Here is a 25,394-nt window from a genome sequence, read left to right on the forward strand (position 1 = left end):
CTTGGCAAATGTGTTACCTGTAATTCCAGAGAGAAACCTGTGTGAAAATAGATGTAAAAACCAGCTGCTTTTGCAGGATGTCTTTTGTGCTCCCAGCAGCAAGGAGGGGACCGTGGAGAGAGTCCCAGTTATCCATCTTTGGTGCAGCAGAGCTGTGTAAGGCTGGCTGATGCCTACTGAATTTGGAGGTCAGTCAGATCAGCACTGCACTGTGTGAGGCACAATAGGCTCATCTTCCGTGTTTTATCCAAATACCTTCCAATCTGGAGTGAATTGCAATAAATGGACCTTCTCTCAGGCCACAATTCAGCAATATATTGGGTTGGAAGTTGCAAACCTGAGTTCTTTCTAAAATCTGGGGCAAAGTGATGAACAAGGAGACTGGTGCAGTGATTGTCATGTCGAGTGTCAGCGGTTATACCATTGTCATCAGCTCCTTGTTTTCTTGAGCCAAGATGAAATATAAGCAAGATGGAAAGTCTAAATCATTTTGAGGAGTTATTGTTAAGAGTTCAGTTGAAATAATCATAGTTGTGGTGCAGATTTTAGCATGCCGGGAAAGCACTGCTTATAATTTTGATTTAATGCCTTTCTAACACTTTTAAGATTTCAGTATTAAACCAAAAAGAAGGGACTGTGTGCTTGCAACCTTAACTTCACCTTAGCAGAGACACTGCTTTGGAAATGAAGCACTGGGCAGTGCTGGAGGCAGAAGACAGACTGCAGAGTAGTGATCTCATCTGCACTGGTAAATCTTATGCTTGATTTTTTTTTATGTTGCCATTCTAATAACTTTAATGGTGGAGGTTTTTTTGCTCTTACACAAATGTGATTGACTATTGCAAAGACTTGCACACTCATAAATACATTTTGCTGCTTCTGCAGTGAAATGCAGGGTACAGAATATTCTGAGTAGCACTTTCAGCTCTCCTAGTAGCTTTACCTATTGGTAAATACAGTGGAGTGTTTGATCTTACTCTGAAAAGGTTGATAATGTTTTCCTGCTGTTGTGCAGGAGTTGGACTTGATGATCCTTGTGTGTCTCTTCCAACTCAGGATATGCTGTGAACTCTCCTTGTTACTCCTTACGCTGTGCTCCCTTAAACAGATGTTAACTTGTGACCTTACTTGTTTTTTTGATATTGCCAGGGATGTTGTCACACCATATTGTGTCTAGGAAGTTGCACACACTGTGTTCAAATACAATTTTTTGGTATTTTGGAGAGATTTTGCTATTGAACATCTGGTTAGAAATAAAAGTACCTGTCTTGAAAGCATTTTACTATTGCATGAGCCATTTTCACTGTCATCTCTTTTTGTGGTGTTTGAGTTACAGTAATAATAGTGATAGAGGGCAGAACTCTGAATTCTGTGTTTCTCAGTTTGCTCCTGTGGTCAGAAAAGGGTTCTTTGACTTGAATATTTTTTGGTATTTTGCAGAACTTTCATACACTAATGCACTGCTAAAACCAGTGAAATGCTTGTCACGGAGATATGTGAACAAAAGGCTTTGCTGAAAGCAAATCAGCATCTTTTTTCCCCTTCACAAAAGTGGTCTTTAACTGGGATAAATGTTCTGCAAAACAAAAACTGGAAATCCTCCTGCCTGGAGGAGCTTGGCTGCCATATCCATCGGCTGACAAAAAAGTCCAGTTCTAACATGCATGATCTGATACCACTACGCTCTTTCATCACTGCTGGTGGGTTATTTGCCTGATTCACTCAGCTGTCCTGGAGATGAGACTTCACGCACCCATCCCTTTGTTTCAGGGCAGGCACAGAGGTGCTGCTGCTCAGCCTTGGCATGGGGCAGACCTGGCTGCAGAGGGGATGGAGCCAGTGCTGCCCATTTGTATTTGTTAACTGATTTTAAGCTAAGTGTCTGCAATATGAGTTACCATTCTGTTTTTCCAGCCCAGTTCAGCAGTTATTTACCTTTCAAGCAATTAACATAATTACCATTATGCTAAGAAGTAATTTTGGGAAGTTCTGCTCTGAGCCCTTACGACTCCATCGGGACAGTTTTAGTCGGGACTTATCTTTTTGATGGAAGCCTAATTGCAGTTTTGGCTTTGTGTAAACAAACAGAGGCGGCTAATTGTTTAGGCAAATAGCAGATTAATTTAAATATTCATCCCTAATAAAACAAAAATGGTCCCCATTATGGTACTCATTCCCATGGTGAGGAATATAAATATTCAGTGGGAGTGCCATTAGACAGGGATCTTAAGGATTATCTGCATTATTTCACATCGGTAGCACTTTCCAGATACCAAATAATCTTTACAAAAGCAAACATAAATCAATTTAAACTCATTTAGATACCATTTCACTATGTGCAGTTTCATTACCACACTCTTGCTTCACCTCCTCTGGGACATGGGAGGAGTGTTTGCAAACTGGCATTGGTGCCCGTCCACAGCTGTCTGTCAGGGCTTTTATGTCTCCTTTTGAAGGAAGAGCTGCCATTAATCATTTCATCATTAATGGCCCTGCTCGAGCTGAAGGAAGGCTTCTCCAGCCCTGCCTATCGTGTCTGAAGATTGCTTCTCTCTTAATTCAGTGCAAAGGTGGCCCAGAAGGCTCCAATTCCGTCTGGCCCTTCTGTTCCCTAACACACTCCTGATTGCCTCAGGTTGCTCTTACTCAGATTATGGCTTTAATGCACCAGGCTTTTAAACAGGGGATTGGGGATCCATGCTGGGGAAAATGCAATTACAAACATGTTGTCGTTTGACTTACACTCCTGTATTCTTTGGGATTTGTATTCTTTAGCTTTTTGAATCGTAGAATCACAGAATATCCTGAGCTGGAAGGGACCCCCAAGGATCATAGACTCCAGCTCCAGGCCCTGCACAGGACAGCCATGTGCCATCAATCACACCACGTGCCATCAATTCTGCATTTTCTGTTCTGCCAGAGCATCAGGATGAGGAGTTTTACTGCTGGTTGTAAACTCTTAAGAATGATATAAAAATCCCTGACATGTGTGTGGAGAGCTCTGGATTCTTCACTTCAAAACTTTCCTGTGTGCAGCAAAGCAACTTAAATTTGAATGTGGGTTCTCCTTGCTGTGGTAATTAAGGGCATGTGTATGGTGAAACAAAGATTCAGGTGTCTGTTTATTGAATGTGGGTTCTCCTTGCTGTGGTAATTAAGGGCATGTGTATGGTGAAACAAAGATTCAGGTGTCTGTTTATTCTTATGTTCCCCAAACATGGAAATGTGAGAAGTCAAAGAGTCTTCCTCAAGGTAGATACTAATGTTATTGGAAAGTCAATAATTAGGAGTTAAATACAGAGAGCAACAGAGCCTGGAATTGGAGAATCACAGAATCATTAGGGTTGGAAAAGAGCTCCAAGATCATTGTGTCCAGCCTTAGAGTCATGGAGTGGTTTGGGTTGAAATGGACCTTAAAGTTCATCCCATTCTACCCCCTGTCATGGGCAGGGACACCTCCCACTAGCCCAGGTTGCTCCAAGCCCCATCCAGCCTGGCCTGGAACACTTCCAGGGATGGAGCAGCCACAGCTTCTCTGTGCCAGTGCCTCACTACCCTTATAGTGAAGAATTTCTTCCTAATATGTAATCTAAACCTTCCCTCCTTCAGCTTGAGGCCAGAGAACACATATTTCCCCTGAAGCTGTTACGTGGTTCAGAGGAACCACAGTGTCCTGAAGTTCTGGTTTCCTGCCCTCAGTTTCCTCTCTATATACTCACTTTTCCCATCAGAATACTGTTAGCCTTACACCTTTAAATGCTCTTTGAAAGTTTTGTTCAGTTCTAAGATAACACATAGTGATTATTTTCTGCTGTCCAGGAACCATTAGCGTTTGGAACCTGATGTTTGGGCGGGAGCCAATCCATCATTACCAGCACAACCAGAGGACACAAGCTCTAGCTCTCGTTTCGGGGGGCACAGCCGTGGCCACGGCATCTGGCTTTGAGGTCAAAGTGGAAAGCCCTGATGACAGAGGATTCTGGCAAACTACAGGAACATTTGAAATCCAGAAATTGGTGAGTCTCCAGGCTGCTCAGCTTCATTCCAGGAGCTCCTGATCCACTAATTATTTTTGATACAGTAAGAGGGATCTTACAAAAGTCTTACAGCAGTGTTGCCTGAAGGAGGTAACAGCGTTAGGAGCTAGAGGCTGTGACTCTGAAGCAGGTTAATGGAGGAGCCTCTCAGCACTGAAGAGCAAGGGTGAAATGCTGGCTTAAGCTACAAGTGAAAATGAACAGAAGTCCATATGGTGCAGGAGGTTGGCTGGTTTTAATTATTATTTTTTTTGTCAACATTAAACTAAGTTGGCTCATTTTGTAAATCAGTTTTCTCGCATAGAATTGGAGCTCAAACTCCAGGTCTCATTCCAGATTAACACTCTCTGATTAATTCTGAGGCAGGATATTGCATGCAAGCTAATAGTATCACTTGTGAAGCTGTAACTAGTTCTGCAGCTTCTTTAGGTTGCACCTTCTGTCACTGAAGTTTTGAAACTATTTTAATTAAAAAGCAAAAGCTGTCCCATTCTCTGAAGTTTTATTCTGATTCAGAGTATCAACAGTTCTTTGAAAGGGGAAGGAAGTGTGTAGGAATAATTGTGTCTTGCAGCCTCCTATTGCAGGAAGTTGACTGCACAGCTAATGGGTGTGAAGTGATTTAAACCACTTCTGATTATTCCCCTTATCCAAAGCTAAGTCAGTCTTATAATGCTTAAAATATTTGGGGAGTTTGTTTATTTAAGAGATTTTCCAGTAAAACCACCACACACTCCATTGTGGTTGGATCCATTTTACTTTTGTCTCTTACTTGCTGTGACAAGTCAGTTTGCCCTGTGGGACAGACAGACACTCAGGACTCCACAGTCTCTGCTAAGGCTGAGTTAGAAATCAGCTGTGCTGTTAAGGACTTTAAACCCTTCCCCTGGTGTGAGTTTTCAGCTTTATCTTCACTGAAATGGGAAGAGCAGCATCACTGTGGTCTTGCGACAGGCGACTGGGGAGCTGATATTTGGGTTGTCCTGGAATCATGTGGTGAACTCTGATAATTTTAGGTGTATATACATGATTGCAGGATAAACATCAAGTATTCCATATGAGTTGTATCAATGTGTTTCCTCTTCTGGAGCACCTTATTCACATTCTCACCATGGTGTTTGCTGTGTGTGCTTTAACCTTCTGGCCTTCATCTGACTGAGTCCATTAAGTCTTTCTCCTTCACACATCAGTCATTTGTTCAGTTTAGCAGGTGGCAGTAGTCATGTCAAAGAATTTTTGAGTGTATTAAAAATAAAAAGTCTGCTCTTTTTAGGTCAACTTCCTTAATCTGGTTCCAGATGTTACGGGGAGTCCAGTGGCAATAGCAGCTGCAGAAGACATTGTCTATCTCCTGAAAGCAGAAGATCCTGTCAAAGTTCTTCATTCTGTCTATGGTCAGCCTGTCACCTGTCTGGATGTGTCTGCTAAAGAAGCAGCCTTTGGAGTCAAAACCTTTGGCTGGCTATTGAATGAGCCCAACCAGGTATTTAATTTTGTTGGTAAGATTTTTATACCTTCATAATTAATAAAGGAAAAAAGGGTTGATGATGCTGAGCATTTCCCTCCCTGCTCTTTAGCTTTTGACAGCAGAGGGAAGATATTCTTTTAAAACTGCAATAATCTGATGCTTCTGTAAGTGTTGAAGGGATTATTGTTCAGCCAACTTAATTCACTGTAAACCCTTTGCAATCTCTGCTCCTCAGAGAGGTCCAGCTCAGTTTATGCTGCACCAGGGGGAACTCGTCTCATAAAACCCTTAAAAACCCCAGTAAACAACCCAAAATCCCAAAATATCCCTCAGCCTTTCTGGTAAGGACATCCTGAGCAATGTGTCAAGCTTTCTATGTGCAAATATGCTCTTTTTATTGTGCTTGAGCTAAATTACTTCCAGTTTGGTGAGGACAGTGTGACTGTTGGATTAAAGGAAGGAAAATTAGACTAGACCAGGTTGCTCCAAGCCCCATCCAGCCTGGCCTTGAGCACTTCCAAGGATGGGGCAGCCACAGCTTCTGGGGGTCTTAGACTCCTACTTAAGATCCCAGGACACAGCCCCACTCTAGGGCAGGGACCAAGCTGCAGAAAGACCTGTTTCCTTCCTGAGTCCTTGAGATGAGTTTCTGTCCCTTTCCTGTATCTTGCCTAACTTTTCCACTCCCTAATTTCATTCCATTTTTGTGTTATACTTCAGACACCTAATGGGCTCTCAGCAGTGGGAGAAGGAAGGTGCTTCAGGCAGGTGGATAAGGAAACAGGAGGTGAGCACCCAGATGAAAGAAGCTGTGGCCTGCAGTGTAAAATACATTTTTCCTTGGCAAGTGGCTAGACCAGGAAAGCTTTATTTAGGATTGCCTCTGTGTTAGGAATAAACGTGTCCAGCTGCATCTCATTTCCCCTTTAAATTGACATTCACTAGGGAGGCCACCATAAATACCTCCAGGGTTGGGAGATGCTGCAAGGCTGTGCTGCCTTTATTAATTCCTTTGCTGTCCTAATCCAATTCGTTTCCCCACAGAGGTGAGAGGTTAGAAGGTAAAATTGCCTCATTCAGGGGCATTCCCTCAGCCTCTTAAAGGAGCAGAGAAGCTCCTCAGGCCTCGTCAGCCGCCGTAACGCCCGACGTGGCTCCAGATTTAGTCCTGAGCTCTTTGGCATTTGATGGCAGATTGTATTAAGCAGTGCAGCACTGTGCATCCTAATCAGGGAGCTGGGCCTGGAGTGGTGCAGGCTGTGTGTGACAAGGACGCTGGCTTGGCACTGCTGCAGCAGCTGACATCACGCCGGAAATTAATTACTAATGTCTATTATGATAATTATTCGCCTCGCGCAGACGTGAAGGGACTTCGCATTGGCTGATTACACTGGTCACAAGTTGACAATCTGTCTTTGGGAGAGCTTTCAGTCTTGGAAATGGAATGATGGAGGATTCCAGCCCCCTTGGCTGCTGGCTGTGTTTCTTCGCAGTCTGAGGTTTTCTTTGTTTTCCTTAGGGTTATTATTTTTCTTCAGTGTTAGTTCACAGTCCTGATGCTCCTGCCTAGTAACCTGCTTTCTGATGAAAATAGTTAGGGAAACCATCTTTTCCCTCTCTCTTTTTAATCACTTTCTAATTTTAACCACATTTGACAGCCCAGTCGAGATCTGAGGCATAAATTTTGTAGGACCTTTTATGTCAGAGAGGAGAAACACATCAAACCCGTGGCCTAGACTTGCCTTCTGTTAGATGACAGACACCCGTGCAGGAGGGAGGGGAGGATAGAAATGCTTCGTCTGGGAGAAGTTCAGCTTTCAGTTTATTAAGCAGCAGACAACCCAAATATGATGTTGTTTCTTGAAAGTTTGTCTGGTTAGTGCTCCTGGAGCTCATTTTTTATGTTAAGCAGAGAGAAATTCCTTTAGTAAGGGTTATTTTAGCTGTATTAAGTCCATGTGGAATGTATTATTTCCCTTCAATTCCAAACTGTTGACATTCTGAGATCTGTGTTCCCATCTAGGCTTGTATATGGTCGATTATATAGCCTAGATAACAAACCACAGGGAAAACCTTATTCCTGGCCTTCCCTTCCACTCTAAAGTGGTGCTCGTGATATCCAGTGGACATTCCTTGAAGAATGATGCCAAGCCAGTGACAGATGACCCTGTGTCATGCACTTTGGAGCCCTGTGATGGAAGCACTGCTGCAGCATCACAAAGTCTTGGTGTTGACATGTTTGAGCTTTGGGTTTGAGCACTGTATGTAAAATGAAATCCACAGGTTTAAACAAGAGCTCTTCATGTTAGGGTATAAACCTCCCAAAGAGGTAGCATGGTAACAGTGAGGATTGACATCATCTGATGTCTGATGCAATCATCTCACTGATTGTAGGATGCTTTTCTCATAGTTGGTGTATTTATAACCTTCCCTGAATGGACCATCTGTTGTCAAGTCTTGTCTCCTACTGTAGCTTCAGGTGAGCTTTGTGGAGTGTTTCTATGAAATTTATAGCTGCTTTATTCTCTTAAGGGGGAGGGGGAGCCTCAATTCTGACTTCCTCCTGTATTTAAATTCAGTTCAAAATTTTTAACGTGAAATTCAGCAGCTCTTGGTGATAGAAGCTAATCAGCACGGGAGGGTTTTGGAGTGTTTTCCACCAAAGAAGCTTCATATAGCATGCAAGAGAATTTTTGTTGCATGTATCAGGCATAGTTCAGTTGTGGCTTTGATTGCTTTGTACACAGACTTGAACCTGATTTCAGAACAGGTAAATGGGGTAGAGAGGAGTAAAGGGATGATTTTAGAGCTTCCAGCTTAGAAACAGGAGGCTGGATGTGTTGAGAGCAGCTGTCTTGGGAGCTGTTTGTTAATGCTGTCACTTTTTCAGCTGTTTTGAGCTGGTGATTGGCTTGTACTTGATGAAAGGTGTTTCACCTCACCTGGCTGTGCTCAGCAGCCACTGAAATACTGCCTGGTTTTGCTCCTGTATTTATTTAATGTTTCCATGGAGTTCTTAACAGCTTGCTAATGTTGAGTGTATCCACTAGAATTAACTACTGTTGTGAACTAATAGTAAGTGAAAAACAAATTTTAAATCATAGAATCATGGAATGGTTTGGGTTGGAAGGACCTTAAAGCTCATCCAGATCCACCCCCTGCCATGGGCAGGGACACCTTCCACTAGCCCAGGTTGCTCCAAGCCCCATCCAACCTGGCCTGGAACACTCCCAGGGATGGAGCAGCCACAGCTTCTCTAAGCAACAATAAATAATCCTTTAAATTGAATTTCATTCTCTACGGTCTCTCTTGGATGATATATTTAGGTCATGACTGCTTTATATAAGCTGTTACATCTTTCTTGCACTTTTAACTAAAATCCTGCTCTTGAACTGGTAAGCTGCATTGTCTGTTCTGGTGTCATAATGTCTCCAGGTCTTACGGAGCTCCAAATACTTCCATTTTTTATCTTCACTTTTCTTGTTTAAAAAGTGTGGGTTTTTTCACTTCAGTTAGCCTCTGTGACCCTTGAAAATAGCCCAATCTCCAATAAACTAATCTTCATGAACTCTTGTGTTCATACCAGTAGAAGGGTAAAGCTTACTGGTGACTGAATTTGAACTTCAGGGACTTGCCCAGATGTTTCTCTTTGAGGAGCTGCAGGACCACAAGTCTTAGGAGATCTCTGAAGGTGAAAGGTGTTCTAAATACCTTTTTCTTTAGAAACTCTTTGGTACCATGTAGGAGTGACAGAACTCTCTGAGGACTTGAACTGTGTCAGGCAGTACAAGTAATGAGAGTCCAGCAGAGAGAGCAGAACTTGCCTTGCTAAAACTTTACATAGTGTCTTGCTTAACCCCTCTAAATGACCAGAAACAAGTTTGCAAGTTAAAATAAATAACTAAGTCCATTTTGCATTGGCTGATATTAATGACATATTCTGGGATTTTTTTTCTGATTTGTACAGTATTGTGAATGCCTCAAAATTGGCATAGCAGCTTAGGCAAGTGTCTCAGGTTTTGAAAGTATCGCTGCTAGGATGTGCCATGAATATTCGAGGTGATAATCTAGGAAACCAAGAGAATTAATTCAGTTTTTAAGAATTAACTTGCCTTTGCCTTTCCCTTAGGTTAAGGAAAATGTGTTTCTGGGCTAGGGTTTGCTTTTTAGTGAGTGGGTGGTTCAGTGAGTAAACACAATATCCTTTCAGGAGCACTGGAGCTCTTACAGCAGTCTTCAGCCACAAGTCAAATGAGTCTGGTGACCCCATTCCAGGTCCTAGCAGACATCTGTCCACATCCCAAGCCCATCCAGGCTGGCAGAGTCCTGGGGGCTGGCAGTGTCCAGTGCTGGAACAGCAAGGGTTGCAGGTGCATTGGCAGCGCCATGTCGCCGGAGCTGCACAATGCTTGGCTCTCCTTCTTGCTACCAGCTTGGAGTCTTACTCTGTGAGTCCAGGCAGATGAAAACTTGAAAAGGGAAAAACAAACTCCACTTGTCTTTCGCTTTGTGGGTAAGTTTTGCAGCAGGTGGAGGCATTGGGAGGAGTGTGTGGTGTGCATCCTGGCTGCTTTTCCTGCTGGCTTTGCTGCAAGCTGGTTAGGCTCTGTTATTTTTCAGGGCTCTCTGTGGGTCTGTGAGCATTGCTTGAGGCTGTTTGGTGCAGCTCGGCGCATGCGTCTGCCAGCGTAAAGTCACCTTTAGGATGGCATGAAAGTCAATTTTCCACATGCTCAGAGAAATGGTTGTGTTACCAGCTTTACACAATGACTTATATCTGGCAAGAAGTTGCAAAATAGTCTCTCTGGCTGATTGTCAAAAATTACATCATATTGGAGTAAACTGCTTTTAAATCAAACATCCATTATTCATGGATATTAACTGCTTTTTTTAATTTATTTTTTTTAACTGGCTGTTTTGTGTTTGATTTACTCTTTTTCTTTTCTCTCTGATTGTCTGTCTGTCTCCCTCAGCTGCTCCTTTTAAATCTTAGCTCATCTTTAAATTTATGGAGCCAGAACACTTATCTCTGTGTACAAGTATCAACGTGCTGACCTTGCATTTGTTAACAGTCAGATTGGGTTTGTTGTTGTTGCAGTGTTATGTGCCATATTTACAGTAGGCAATCCAATACATTTGCACTGGGAGACTGTGCCCCTGAGGCTTGTAAACTTTAAAAATATTCCTTTTCCACATCACTTTAGAAATAAAATCCAAACTTGAGGCAGTGTGTACCATATGTTGTATTTAATTTGATGAGTTCTGCTGCAAATGCATATGGAATTGCCTTCCTGCTTTTGTAGATACCTTCTGAATTGGATGGGGTTGACCTGAGCAAAACCCAGATCCCTTTTTATTTGTGGTGGACTTGAAATTTCGAGACCCTTTCTTGTTTTGGCAATATTTGTGTGTATTCAGGCAGTGTGTTTGCTAGTTGGCAGAGGGATGGTTAGGAGGAAAGCGGGAGAAACATAATCAGGAAATAAATGTGAATTCTGCTCCTAGTTTTGCTGCTTGTTCCTCTGCTCTCCGAGCAACTCAGGGGTTTGTTTTCATTTTGTTTTGCTTCTCTGTCTCTCAAGTGACAGCTGAAACCTTTATCCTAGATGGCTCTTTCCGAAAAAGTGGTTCTTTAATGTATCCTGTGTGTTGTTCAGTGAGGAAAAGGATGTAGGGGTTCAGTGTGGTTTTACAGGACACTTTTTGTTGATATTTATGATCCTCCCTTCAATGCTTCATCTAAATAAGAACTAACTACACTGCACACAGAGCGTTTGACCCAATTCTGAGCAACAGCTCCGTCTTTGCTCTCCGTGCGGTGCTGAAACTTTGGACAAGAGGCAGAAATGGAAGTGCAGAGGCAAACCAGCTATTCCATGGAGCAGTTGTCTGCTGGCTTTTGGCCAGGACAGTGGGTTGAACACCCCTGCTCTTGTTGAAAGTACCACAGGCTCTTTGATAACAAGTGGTTAGGGATTTGTTGTTTTAATGTTCCATCCAAAAAAAGACATCTCCAACAACACAGGATCCCAAAACACCTGCTGGGGTTTTGGACATGCATGGAAGAGTTCCATCAACAGCATTTCCTTCAATTCCTTGGTTTTTCTTGGAAGTATCTCAACCAGAGTACATCGACCACGCTTGACCTCACTTAGCTGCAAGATGCAACAAAGCTCAGAGCTTAGCTATTCTGGCTACAGAGACTTTAATTCTTTGTGAATTAATTTTAGTCGTCTTTCATGAGTTCTTGGACAGCATTTAAAGAGAGTTCCCTGTACCCACTGCTCTGCAGTTCCATGCAGCACAGGAACTTTTCCTTTCTTCTCCTGTCTGGCTCATGGATTTGCCAACTTCTGGACGCATCTCTCCGACAAGAGTGGCCACAGGTTGAGCCTTGCCCAACTCACCCAGTAAAGAGGGAAATTAGTCTAATGCACTGTCTTAACAAAAGGGAGAGTATGAGCATGAATAATTAATACCACTAGTCTGTGGCAATCGGATAAAATGAAGTCCCATTTGCTCAGCCTTATTAAAAGAGAGAGAGAGAGAGGGAGAGATGGTAAAGGTCGTTAAGGGACTTGTAACATGGAAAGAATCGCCTTCGAGATGGATAATGTGTTTTCTAATCTCTGTGGTCTTTAACTAAACATAATGGTAAAGGTACTCTGGCTATTTCTGGCTTGTTGAATTATTAAGCATTCTGGGAGATTGCTTGGCTCTTGGCCAACACCTTGGACTTTTCATTTGAACTATGTTAATAGGTAACACTTTTTATTTTCTGCGTTAGATCCCAATAGCATCTGCACAGGGTATTTAATGCTCTTCCTCCCTCGTGTCCCTGAGGTCCCACTGGAGGCAGGGATGCTCATTAGTGTGTGATCCCAGGGTACTTCATTTCACACCCAAATGCTCTTGGTTCACTTACCTTCAGTACCTATTAGGTCACTGGTCTTGGGTGTCCATTATAGGATTATAAATACCCTTAAAAGGGTAATCCCTTTGCAGTGTGCATTATAGGATTATAAACCTCCTAAGGATCTTATGCTTTATCTGCCCTTTAACACACAGACCCTTATTTCAAGTCCCTGTTGACCAGGTATTTCCATTCTTTCTCCTTGGCCTTTGTAAAGAAAATCCTTCTTGCCTTGGGATGTTATGGGAGAGCTCATCAGAGGTGTTCCAGCAACTTCCAAATGGCCATCCATGTGCTTTTAAACCCCTTTCTTCAAGATATTATTGTTCAGACTTAAAAAAGCATTCTGAGTGCTTTTTGCTTCTTTATTTACCAGTTTGTCAGGATAACATTCTGAAATTTGTTTGGAGACCATACAATTGCTCAAGACAAGTTGAATTTGGAGATAGGCAAAACCTGGATACTGACAATCACAAGGAGAATCTTTGTTCTACTGATAAGGCTAATTGGCTAGAAATACATGATAAAATTTAAAATAAACCTACCCGAAAGAATGGAGAATCATGTGAGAAGAGAAGGAATTGGAGGGGGTAGGATAAGACAAAAGCTTTTCTTCCATTCTTGTGGATTCAAACCTGGTTTTTTTATAGATTGTCTTTCTTTGATGCAAACACTTTAAAGTGGTGCCACCTACAAGTTCTGCAAGGAGAAATAAGTACTTTTTCAGCGGGTGTTACCCATGGGGTTTGCCACAGGGCTAAAATCAAGAGTGCAAGGAGAACACATAACATTTGCTCTGATGGAAAACTGGGGAATCTTTAAATGCTACATGGAAGCAATTTTTCATTATAGCCTTTCATGGCCGTAGCTTAATTTTCAAGTATGTATCATATGTTTATAGGATAGATGGGAGCTATGGTCATTGAGATAAATTAATAGTTTATGGATGTTCACCGTGAGCATTAGCCCCAGGGGATTTCTGAGAAAGCAGCTTTTGGCCCTCTCCTCTCCTGACTTTATACATCCATCTGGGAAGGGCTGGTTCAGAGGCTCAACTGGGAGCTGGAATACATTGCTCTTGACCCCATCATTTATTGTTCACAAGTTGACTTCAGCAGTTTATTGACTTTGTCTTTTGTTCAAAACTTTCCAAGGAGAAATTTGGTTGCCAGGCACAGATATTAATTTCCTTTGCACTGAAAACTCTTCAAGATTCCTTTGCCAGAATATCATTATCTCTGGGTTTGGTTAGTGAGCTGTTGGGAGCTGGGCTGCAAGTGAGAACAGGCTGTAAACTGGTCTTTCCATGCAGTTTGTAGTGACTTTTTCCTTGGTGTGGAAGTTGAAATTAATTTTTTAGCAACTTTTGCACCCTAAATCTCCCTGAAAAGGTAGAGTCTTTCTTGCTTTGTTTTTTTGTGTCTTAAGGATGAAAAATGCCATGCTGAAGACAGGTATTTGAGGCAGAAAGCCTCACAAAGAACAAGTTGGGAGATTATAAGTCTTAGAGGCACCTAAGGAAGTCAGACATGAATGTGTTGATCCGAATAGGGAGCTGATAATATACCTGGATAAACCTCTGCCTGCTCTTTACTTGGGAGAAATGGCACGTGGAGGAAACCTGCAAATTCTCTGCCTCTCTGCAGTGTTCCTTGAGATTTTCAAAGCTTCACTTTGTTGCTCAGAGGCCTCCATGACAAAATGTTCCTCTCCTGCTCTCTTAATCCAACCTTTGAGATGCTCACTGCAGTGCACAGATCGGAGGGAAAAGGCCTCATCACTGCCTCTGGTCTGGCAAATGTTGCAATAATACATACAGATAGTGTAATATTTATTAAGCTGCATGTGGATATAATCAACAAATTAGAAGTAAATAATATTGATGTGACATTGACATGGCCATGCTGATGTTGCCATGGGAGCCATAAGGGGGTTTTTTCTGATGGTTTAAGTACCATTAACTCTTTCTGTGGTCACAGGTTTCTTCTAAATTAAAGGGGCATCACCATGAAATTTAATAATGTTTATGAAGTTATGCAAGACCAGGTGCTGTGCTGAGCTCCACTGGGCTTTGACCAGTACATTTTTTCTGTTTCTAAAAATACTTGTTCTCCTAAATTGAAAGGCCCAAATGGATAAACCTCATCTGGCCCCACAGGACAGACACAAATGTGATTAAACTGATTGCTGCACAGAGAGGAGGGGAAACAACTCGGACCTCTCTTCCAGGCTCTGGTTGAATCATCTTGGATGTCACCTAAAATCAGAGTTGTTTTGATTCCTTTCCCATCTGAGCTGCCATTTCAGATGTAATATTTTCAGTTCAGATGTAATATTTCTCCTGCTCTGTGTGATCTGTACCACAGCTCTCAGCAGGGCCTGTCAGCACCGAGGCCACGCTCAGTTCTGCTCTGCAATTCTTGCTGCACTTGACTGAATCTGTCTTGCACAGTCCATCTGTCTAAACCTTCTCAGTGCTGATGCAGTTTGCTTTTGCTACTCCTTCAAATATTAAAATTGATGAGGCAACTATTTGCTTTTCCATGTAAGCCTTAAAGATTTGACCTGGCAAAAATCTGATGGATTCCGTTGGGAAACTTGGTTTCCTTCTTTCTGAGGGTGCTGTTGCCCTTCTTAATAGGAATAAATCTGCATCTTAGTTCTGTATTACATATCAAGAAACAAGTCTTGCAAAATATCTCTGATGGTAACAACTCTGCTCTACTTTGTGTTGCAGCAAACGTCGTTGTGCTCATGTTAAATTTATCTGGTGTTTATTCTCTTTCTGCCAGATTCTTCTTTACAATCTGGAAACAAATCAGTGTCTAACGAAGGTGGGCAACTCCATAGGTGACTTCACATGTGTCAACCTCCACAACAGTCCTCCCAACATGCTTGTTGCAGGCAATAAAGACAGAAGGTAGGTGCTACCAAGAGCTGTAGCCCATCTCCAATTAGCTGACTTCCTGTCCTGCTGTCCTACATCTGGACCCGCTGGAATTGGTTTCTCCTCTCATGTTTCCAATGCAGCCTGTGTGAACTTGAGGAACAAAATATTAGGTAATAGTTGGATGTGGCTGTCAGTGTGCTTTGTTTCGGAAAGCTCCATGGGAAGACTTTCTTTTTAAGCCATTTGGTGGACGCAGTTGGTGTACAGCCCAGCGAGACCACTTGGAATATCTTCCACTTCCCCACCACCACCCGCAAAATTAGTTTGGCATTTAAAAGCTCACTTTCTGATATTAAAAAATAACCTAAGGGATGAATCATGTAGGATGAGATGGGTCTGTCTGCCAAATGATGTCAAGAGTGTATTTCGGAACACTGTGATGTCCCTCAGGTGACAAAAAAAAAGAGACTTTCATATGAACAGATTCCAGCTTCTATTTAGCTGATTAGCAGCTTTCTCTTTAACTCCTTGGCTTGGGGAGTAGGATTTTCCCAGCACAATATCTGGTGCCAGGAATGGACGCGCTGGGAACAGTCAGTGCGAAAGGATTAAAGTGCTTAAAAAGACCCTTTGAGTCCAATTTTTAGATTTTCTTTTTTTGGCTAGTTGTTTGTGGGGTCTGATCCAGTGCACCAAAGGAGATGTGGGATGGCGAGGAGCCAGTCTCTAATGGCTCCTGCTTCCTTCCCTCCTCCTTTCTGTGCTGGGCACCAGGCTGCAGGTGGTGGTGTGCTGTGGTGGTGGGATCAGATTGTGAGGCGGGTACTTCCCTCTGCCAAGTCCCAGACCTCTGTCCCGCCAGTGCAGCAGCTTGCAAAAATGATTATTTTGTCAAACAGCTTTTTTTTTTTCCCCCTTCTTGGTGAATAGGCAGCACAAGCAAACCTCACCCTTTTTCTCAGCAAAGAGGATAAAGGATAAATATCTGAAGTTGGACAAGTGTAATTGAATCCTTGGGAGGTTTTTTTTCCCCTTAAAAGCAGATAATTGATTTTCCAAAGCACCCCAGTAAAACTACCTCCAATTTTGATCTCTTATACAATGATGGGAGAGTAGCTCAAGTTGATATCCCTTCAGTGAGATTGATATTTACTCCCTTTACTAGAGTATACCAGAGGAGATGTCTGTGCCCTTTCCCCTCCAGAAAGCTTTTTGGTTTTTCAGCTCCAGCACTGAGTTCAAGGGGTGTCTGTCACTAAAACAGCAAGAAGTTAGGAATCAATAGTTCAGCAAGTAAGTTTGGCATCCAGGAGACAAAACCATGTTTATCTCACAGATCAGTTCTTCATATGGTGCTGCATGAAGGTGTTGCATCTACAGGTGGAATGAGACTGGAGCCTCCACAGCTCTATTCTGGGGCAAATCTACTGACTAGGGACCTTACCATGGGAGTCCAAACTGCTAATGGCCACTGGGAACACTTACTGCTTGGATTAAACATAGTAATTTCACAATTTGACTAGTATATGCTATTCTTTTATTCACAGCCATGATTTTGAAAAGTAATGTTGTGAAATGCTTTTGGTAGGACCTCTAAAATCTGCCTTTTCATCCAAAAATATTCCTGAAGCATTGCTGATTTCTTTGATTTCTGAGCTGTGCTTCACGCTGGCAAGAGATCTGATAGCAGGGAGCATGTGCTGATCGCTGCTTTTCCGTGGTGGAAGCTGAGATGGTGAATAGTGTTGGGAAAGCAAACATATGGCAAGCCCAGTCGCTGAAAGGTGTGGATCAAAACATGTATTCCATGCTCTCCCAAGCAAGGGAGCTTACTTCTGAGGTGGGAACAGGAGGGTCAAAGCCTGGTCATGAGAACACCTTCCTTATGGCTGCCTTGAACTGGGATGACCCGCCGTGCTCCCACTGAGCCCAGCTGCTGAGGCAGGAGATGGCAGCCTGTGCCAGGCCTGCCTTACAGCACCACATCAGATTTGCAAAATGCTTCTCCTTTTTGTATTTAAAGCACAAGTGTGCCTGTGATTCTTCCAAGGGTGTGCCAGAATGGACACCTGCCTGAAACCTGGGTGCTTGCTAATGAAACAAGCAGGACTCAATCAGATCTTGGCTTCCAGCTGTGCTTCCCAACCAGGAGCAGCTTTGATTGCTGTGCAGAACACATGCAGGAAGACAGGGAGAGCTCTGAGTGTGAACACTTCCAAAATACTCCATCCTTACCCAAAGCACAGCTCCAGTATGTAGCCAAAGCTTCTCTCTGCTGGAGTTGGAGGAAGCAGAAAGTCCTTGTCACCATCACAACTGTTGTCTGGGGTGTTCCCAAGGGTGATTGTGCAGCCACTCAGAGCGTGATCCTCACTCTGTTCCAGCATGTTTTTCTACATGTCAGATGGATGTTGCTCTGTTGGAGTTCTGGACTGTTCTATTGCCTTTTCTTTCAGTTGCTGAGATGTGTTACTTGTAAAATCATATGATGCAATCTCTGTTTGAGAAAGGAAAAGGAAAGACTTGCAACACCATTAGGATTGTAGCAGGGGGATGAAATAAAGTACAGTTAATGTGTTGGAACAAGTGTGTTTTGGCCCTTTCTAGAATTAATGTGTACCTGATGGCTTCATTCCTGATAGCCATCAGCTGAGAGGAACTTTCTCTGGCTTCTTTTCAAATCTGAGATCAGTATTTCCCCTTTCCTTCTGTTATTCACTGATGTATTTGCTTTATCTCTTCATCTTGTTATATAAGGATCAAAAATGCTCCTTTGTGATATGTGCTGGGTCTAAAGCTTAACACCAATAGCTTTAACTGGGTTTGTGGCCTTCTTGCAATGGCTGAAATCCTAAGCTCTTTTTCTACAGTTCTGCTTCTGACCAAGTCTTTGATATGTTTCTCTTCAAAATGCCTTGTCTGAGTGGTCAGTAACACCTGAAAACCAGATGGATCTAAAAGTTGCCCACAGTAATAGCATCATTTGGCCACAGTGGTTGTGGGTGAGGTACCAAGGGGTAGGATATGTTAGCAGCATGCCTAGAATACAGTGCTTTGTGCCTCATGGCCTTGCTAACATTTTGGGAGGCACAGATAGAAAAGTTTTCTCCAAACTTCACTTATATGTTGTAGTATAGACTCATAGAATCAAAGAATGGGTTGGGTTGGAAGGACCCTAAAGATCACCCAGTTCCACCCCCTGCCATGGGCAGGGACACCTCCCACTAGCCCAGGTTGCTCCAAGCCACATCCAACCTGGCCTGGAACACTCCCAGGGATGGAGCAGCCACAGCTGCTCGGGGCAATAACATAGTGCCTACAATATCCCATCTAGCCCTGTGCTCTGGCAGTGGGAAGCCATTCCCTGTGTCCTGTCCCTCCAGGCCCTTGTCCCAAGTCCCTCTCCAGCTCTCTTGGAGTCCCTTTAGGCACTGGAAGGTCCACTAAGGTCTCCCTGGAGCTTCTCTTCTCCAGGCTGAACACTCCCAGTTCTCCCAGCCTGGCTCCATGGCAGAGGTGCTCCAGCCCTTGGAGCATCTCCATGGCATCCTTTGGACTCATTCCAGCAGCACCAGATACTTCTTGTGCTGAGGACCCCAGAACTGGAGTCCTAGGACCTATCAGAAGGTCCTCTTTAAGTCCTAGGACTTGTAAAGAGACAGAGAGGTCCTGTGTGGTGGGAGCAGGCTGCCCAAAAAATCTGTGATAACAGAAGTCACAGTTATTTCACAGAGTGAAAATTCATTGGTGAAAAATGTGGACTGTACTGGTTTTCCAGTCTTGGAGCAGCCATGGCACTGCTGCTGTCCCAGATATATCTTCATAACCCCACAAGTCCTTGTACTCTCAGAAGTCACAGCTCGTTTTATCCCTGCTCTTTGCTTTCCTTTAGGGTGAGGGTGTTCGACCTCCGCAGGAGTGAGTCTCTGTGCTCCCTCTATGCCCACCAGTTAGGAGTGTCTGCAGTGCAGATGGATGACTGGAAGATTGTCAGTGGAGGAGAAGAGGGCTTGGTCTGTGTGTGGGACCAGCGGATGGGCACCAAGCTCTGGGAGATGCACGCCAGGTAACTTGGTCTGTGTGCTGCACAGCGTTCATGGGATCCGGCTGACTGCAGGAATGTGGGAATGGGATGATCCGAAATGATAACATGCCAATGTCTAAAGCTTCTGAGAGCTCTGTTTAGTTTGCATGTGGTTTGGGGACAGATTTCCTTCCCTCCTGGAGTCCTGGGTGTGCCCTTTAGCTCTCACGGCCTTTGTACTCATCAGTTAACGAGTGCTTCAGTCGGGGTCAGGGAGCAGGGAAATGGTTTCCCCTTGATTTTCCATGAAATTCAGTAAATGCCTTCTCCCTGACCCATCCCCAAGCAGTATTTACTTTATTGAACTTGGATTTAAAATGCTGAACTGGCTGTTGTTTCCAGAGTGGCTGGTTCTGGCTGTCTCTATCAGCTGTGTCCTTGCACAATCCTCATGTTTCGATTCACGTCACTCACAACATTCCCTTAACTGTGACAATCAAAGCCAGGCTGGTATTTAAACTCATTTAAATATTAATGAGTTTACAAATACCAGTACAAATACCAGTTTGTACTGAAAGCACAAAAAGTACAGTACTGAAAGTAGAAGCAGAGCTCAGTATCCTGGAGCTGAGAGTTGCTACAGCCAAATTAGGATTTGCTGATCAAGGCACAGTTCCCAGGGAGCTGGCTTTGTCTGGATGAAGATAAGAGTGTAGCCCCTTGCAAGTCGGAGTGATATCCATAAAATGAGCAGATAAATCCTGATTTTTTTAATGCATCTTCCCCAAAGAGGAGCTAGATGAGGTATTTACAGCCAGAGAAGTTCAAGCTGGAGTTGTCATTGATTAATAGCAGGTATTGCCTTCTCTGTTGACCCTGGGAATGATAAAGCCTGTTGTGATGTGGCTGATGCATTAAGGACAATATTCCATTGATTGTCTCCTTGGCATGCTCATTAGTGCTGCTCCAGGAGGAGGGCAGGCAGGGCAGGGCTGAGCTTGGGGGATGTACTCAAAGTGAAACCATTAGATTAAACATTTAAAATACTGTTTAATCTATAGAGGAATCAGAAGGGATCACTTCAATCAAAAGGCCTTCTCAGACAAGGTGTGTGTTGTTATCTGTGCCTGCAGCCCCCTGCCAGGAATGGAAAGCCAGGGCAGAAGGTAAGGGAAGTGACAGGAGATTCATTAGGGTCATGGAGATGAGACATCTTCATCGGAGGAGATAAGTTACTCCTTCTTGAGTAGAAAATGCTGTTACAGTGGTTTGGGGTTAGTTTATTCACCAGTGAGAGGAAAAGGAACGAAGACCAGATTTCAGCTTCCCAAGGAGGGACAGGAATATAGCAAAGGGTCTAAAGAGGAAATCATACGAGCAGTGGCTGAGGCCACTTGGTCTGTTCAGCCTGGAGAAGAGGAGACTGAGGGCAGAGCTCATCAGGGTCTGCAGCTCTTCCCAAGGGGTAGTGGAGAGACAGCACTGACCTCTGCTCTGTGTGACCAGTGATAGGACCCGAGGGAACAGCTGGAGCTGTGTCAGGGGAGGGTTAGGTTGGATATCAGGCAACTGTTGTTCCCCCAGAGGGTGTTTGGGCACTGGAACAGCTCCCCAGGGCAGTGGTCACAGCCCCAAGCCTGACAGAGCTCAAAGAGTGTTTGAACAATGCTCTCAGGCACAGGGTGGATTGTTGGGGTGTCCTGTACAGGGCCAAGAGTTGGACTCGATGATCCTTGTGAGTGCCTTCCAGCTCAGGATATTCTGTGATTCTTGGCTTGTGCCACATAGTGCATTTTTAAATCAGCTGTAGCCTAGTGCTTGGGGGTTTTGGGGTCCTGGATGTCCTTACCCTTCTTTGGGGAAGCATCCTGCTCTTCCCAGGAGCGCTGCAGGCCTTAGAGCAACAAGCCATCAGACAGCCACATCCCTTGGAGCTACGTGCTGCCGAGTTTCTAACACGTTTTCTGTCTCCACGTGTGTTCTGGTAAGAGCCCACTAGATGGGGATAGAAACCGTGTGTGCTGCTCCGGGCTGGGGAGAACAGAGAGAGTGCAGGTTCCCAGCCTCTGGCTGTACTGGATGGGGATAAAGCTCTGTGTGCTGCTCCAGGCTGGGGAGAAGAGAGAGAGTGCAGGTTCCCAGCCTCTGGCTGTACTGGATGGGGATAAAGCTCTGTGTGCTGCTCCAGGCTGGGGAGAAGAGAGAGAGTGCAGGTTCCCAGCCTCTGGCTGTACTGGATGGGGATAAAGCTCTGTGTGCTGCTCCAGGCTGGGGAGAAGAGAGAGAGTGCAGGTTCCCAGCCTCTGGCTGTACTGGATGGGGATAAAGCTCTGTGTGCTGCTCCAGGCTGGGGAGAAGAGAGAGAGTGCAGGTTCCCAGCCTCTGGCTGTACTGGATGGGGATAAAGCTCTGTGTGCTGCTCCAGGCTGGGGAGAAGAGAGAGAGTGCAGGTTCCCAGCCTCTGGCTGTACTGGATGGGGATAAAGCTCTGTGTGCTATTCCAGGCTGGAGAAGAGCCAGAGGTGCATGTTCCCAGCCACAGGTGCATGTTTCCAGCCTCTGCCCACAGAGACGGTGCCGATTTCAATGAATTCTTGTTTCCCCCAGAGCAATTCCTTTCCTGCAGTTGGATCATAGGAGTCCAATGCAGGTGGCATCTCACCCAGTGCTGTGGGTTGTTTTTCAGACATCCAGTCCGCCACGTGTGGTTTAATTCCCACAGCCTCATCACTGCAAACATCCCTGAGGAGAAGAACCCTCGAGGCAGCAGCATCACCGACGATGACCTCACCGTGCACCGCAAGTGAGTGTGACAGCTCTCATGGGTGGCATTTTTGGTGCTGCAAGGATCTGCTCTCTTATATAGATTTAAATGGCACACTGAGCACCTGAGTCATGATCCAGAGCAGTAGCAGAGGAGGTATAGCATGTCAAAATTAAAATATTTTAAATATAAGGCTCTCAAAACCAGTGATGAACTGGGGACAAAATATTGCATTTGTTTTTCAGCAGTGGAGCTCAAAGGCCACTGAAGCCCTTTCTAAGCTCTAAATGTTAGCCATATCTCCTTGTAAAGGAAAACTATGGGTATTTAAACTCCAGGTTTTGGTATTTGCCTCTCAGATGGCTGTTACATGTCCAATTGAACTATCAGACAACAATCTTCCCCCATCCCAAATACACCAGAGATGTTCAGCAGATGACGTTTCAGCAGATGACAGTCCCATCTCTGCAGTGCTGGAGGGAATGATTCACCCTTTGTTCCCAGGGCTTGCTGGGTCCCTGGAAGGAGGCAGGAGGGAGTTTTCTCTGTTAAAACTGCACAGACTAGGGCAGAATGGATTATTGTTTTGGTATAAATTGCAAGAGGGAAACTGAGATGAGATCTTAGGCAGAGGTTTTCCCCATGAGGGTGGTGAGACACTGGCACAGGTTGCCCAGGAAGGCTGTGGCTGCCCCAACCCTGGCAGTGTTCAGAGCCAGGTTGGCTAAAGCCTTGAGCAACCTGCTCTGATGGGAGGTGTCCCTGCCCAGGGCAGGGGCTTGGGGCTGGATGATCTCTAAGCTCCATTCCAACACCTTTGCATACTACGAACCTATTCAGCTTCTGAAGCCTCAAATTTTGATCCTTTTGGCAATCTCTACCTTTGTCATTTCCCCATTATATAAAGAGATAATGGGATGTCCTGGTTGTGCTCTGTACAGGTACCGAGGAATCATTTACTGCTATGAGTTCTCAGTGGACCAGCTGGCTGTGGAGAGTGTTCTCCCCATCTGCCGCTCCTCCTATGACGAAGTGACCGGATACAACTACAATATTGGCCTTGCAGTCCCCTACGATAACATTTAGGGAACTCACTTTCCTTGGCCTCTGTGGCCCAGCCCTCTGCCAAGTACAGGGCCACAGGCAAAACGTGGGACAAGCACCCAAAAGCTGGTGTTGGCTGCAGGCCAGAGGGCTGAGATTTGCCAAAATCTGGGGGATATGAACCCAAACAGAGTTTGGCTGCCCTCAGGCATATCACTGAAATCTGCTGCTGTGCAAATGGTCAGAGCTCCACCGTGGAGAGGCTGAAGAGTGAAAGGAACATTACACTGCAGGGTAAACAAAAATGTTCCTTCTTGCTGCTTATGGGAAAGATGCTGCTGATCCCATCTTGGCAGAGGACATGGTCAGGAAGCCACAGCCCCAAGTGGCACACTGTGAAGGGGTGGGAGGCTAAGGAGCCTCATGCCTACCCTGAGAGGGGAAAAAACCACCAAGGACTTGGAAAAAGCATGTTGCTGAGCTACATGTTTGACATTTCTTTCCTGGTAATGAGCTGCTCATTCTTCTTGTCCTTGGAGTGCATAGGAACGTGTCTGGGAACAGGACTATGCACAAAAGGTTATGGTGGTTGGGAGAGGGGAGTATGATGGAGAGAGAGGGAGGGGAAGGCTGGCCTAGGCCAGGCTGGATGCTTGGAAACTCATCAGGCCACATGCATCAAAATTATTGTAAAATAATTTATTTTTTTAATTCTCTAAAATCCTGGATTAAATGTTTTCTAACTGTATATGGACATGAGTTTGTGGAATTTTGTTTCTAAGTCTTTTAGGGTGAGCTAACCCTTATGCACTGAAACAAAGAGCTGTCATGTCTCAGGTTAGTTGTCAGGTGTTTTGTGGTGAAGGGTTTCCCCAGGTGCTCAGGACTTGGGTTTCCAACTGTCTCTTCCAAGCTGGAAATTTATCATGAAATCAAAGGGATGAACTGGCCACAATCCCCTGCTGTGGAGAATCACCTAGGCTGAAGGGTTAGATGTGATGCCTGGGTGAAAATGAGGAGTAAGGCTTTATCTTACACCCACCTTGCACTGACCCAGGTAAAACCAGTTTGGAGAACAAGAACTCCAGTTCTGCATGGGTATGTTTTACTGATTTAAAACTATTTTATGACTGTGATTTGCCCTTGTAAACTTCATGGTGCAAACCAAAGCTATGTAAGTTCTGTTTAAATTGAGGTTAGATTTTAACTTAACACCTTTTTACTAGCTTAATGGAATCGGTGTAAAAGCACTGGGGAGAGGTGCAGAGCCTGCAGGAGAAGGGCTGAACTGTCACTTCAACCCTTAACCAGTCACTGAGGCAGCCCAGGAGAGCTTCCAGCTGCCCTCCTGCCTGGAGACACATGTATTTCACATGGCTTTGGTTTTTAACAGTTAGCTTTTTCCTTGTGATGGATACACAAGAAGTGCAAGGGGCAATGCCATTCTGTCTGACCAATAAATTTCATCTTTTATACAGCTTTTGTCTATTTTTTTTAATTCTCTGCCCTTCTGGGAAGCCAACTCCCTCCTTTTTCATTCCTGGAAGAGCAAGAAGTGTCATCGATATGTAGTTTGGACAACAGTTCAGCCAAAACCACCACACTGGAGTGAGCTGATGTGGCTTCTGCTGAGCCCCAGCTGCATGGATTCACACTGCACATGGTGACAAGCACAAAGGCTGTGCCCCATCCTTTCTGGAGTGCTTCCTGCAAGGACAGCATGAGTTAGTTGTGCATGCACCAGCCTTACACCCATCTTACTTTTGCAAAAAAAAAAGTGACTTGTGAAGATGCTGATTTTACTCCTTGGTCTTTGCCCCAACAGAGCACACCCCAGCTGAGTTCAGTTAGTCCCTTCCTCACCTGGAAATCCATTGCTTCATAAAACTCTCTGAAGTGACATGGTCCAATAAACTGAGATATTTTCTAATCCTGTGCTTCTGTGGCTCTTTCTGAGCTTCTGTGCAAGCATTCCTGAGCCAGAAAGCTGCAGCACAGCCCCCAGCACTATGGGGAGCAGAGCTACTCCAAGGAAGACACTTCAACACTGTACCCCCATGCACAGCAGCTCTACTGTGGTGGAGAAAGAGGCAGAGTCCAGGGAGCAGTCCCGGCAGAAACTAGCTGTGAGGGATCATAGGAGACTGATCTGTGCCTCAGACTTCACTGCAAAGAAAGAGAGATAAATAACATTTTTACATCCACGTTCATACAACACTATAGCAATATAAAAAGAAGCATTCACTGTGGTCAC

At 44.4% G+C, this 25,394-nt stretch overlaps 1 protein-coding gene across 1 annotated transcript in view; it reads left to right on the forward strand.

Annotated features, from left to right (window-relative positions):
* Window positions 1–23,182, forward strand: part of FBXW8 (F-box and WD repeat domain containing 8) — a gene marked incomplete at its 5' end in the record, with an annotated part of 50,550 nt that extends 27,368 nt beyond the window's left edge. The window contains 6 exons of the mRNA XM_009070849.1: window positions 3,820–4,016; window positions 5,311–5,520; window positions 15,211–15,338; window positions 19,201–19,374; window positions 22,019–22,135; window positions 23,038–23,182. Of these exons, the coding sequence (XP_009069097.1) occupies window positions 3,820–4,016; window positions 5,311–5,520; window positions 15,211–15,338; window positions 19,201–19,374; window positions 22,019–22,135; window positions 23,038–23,182 (971 nt within the window). The remainder of the gene's footprint in view (window positions 1–3,819; window positions 4,017–5,310; window positions 5,521–15,210; window positions 15,339–19,200; window positions 19,375–22,018; window positions 22,136–23,037) is intronic.
* Between the last annotated feature and the right edge of the window lie 2,212 nt (window positions 23,183–25,394).

This window comes from Acanthisitta chloris, unplaced genomic scaffold, assembly GCF_000695815.1.
Source record: "Acanthisitta chloris isolate BGI_N310 unplaced genomic scaffold, ASM69581v1 scaffold3683, whole genome shotgun sequence".
Taxonomy (NCBI): Eukaryota; Metazoa; Chordata; class Aves; order Passeriformes; family Acanthisittidae; genus Acanthisitta; species Acanthisitta chloris.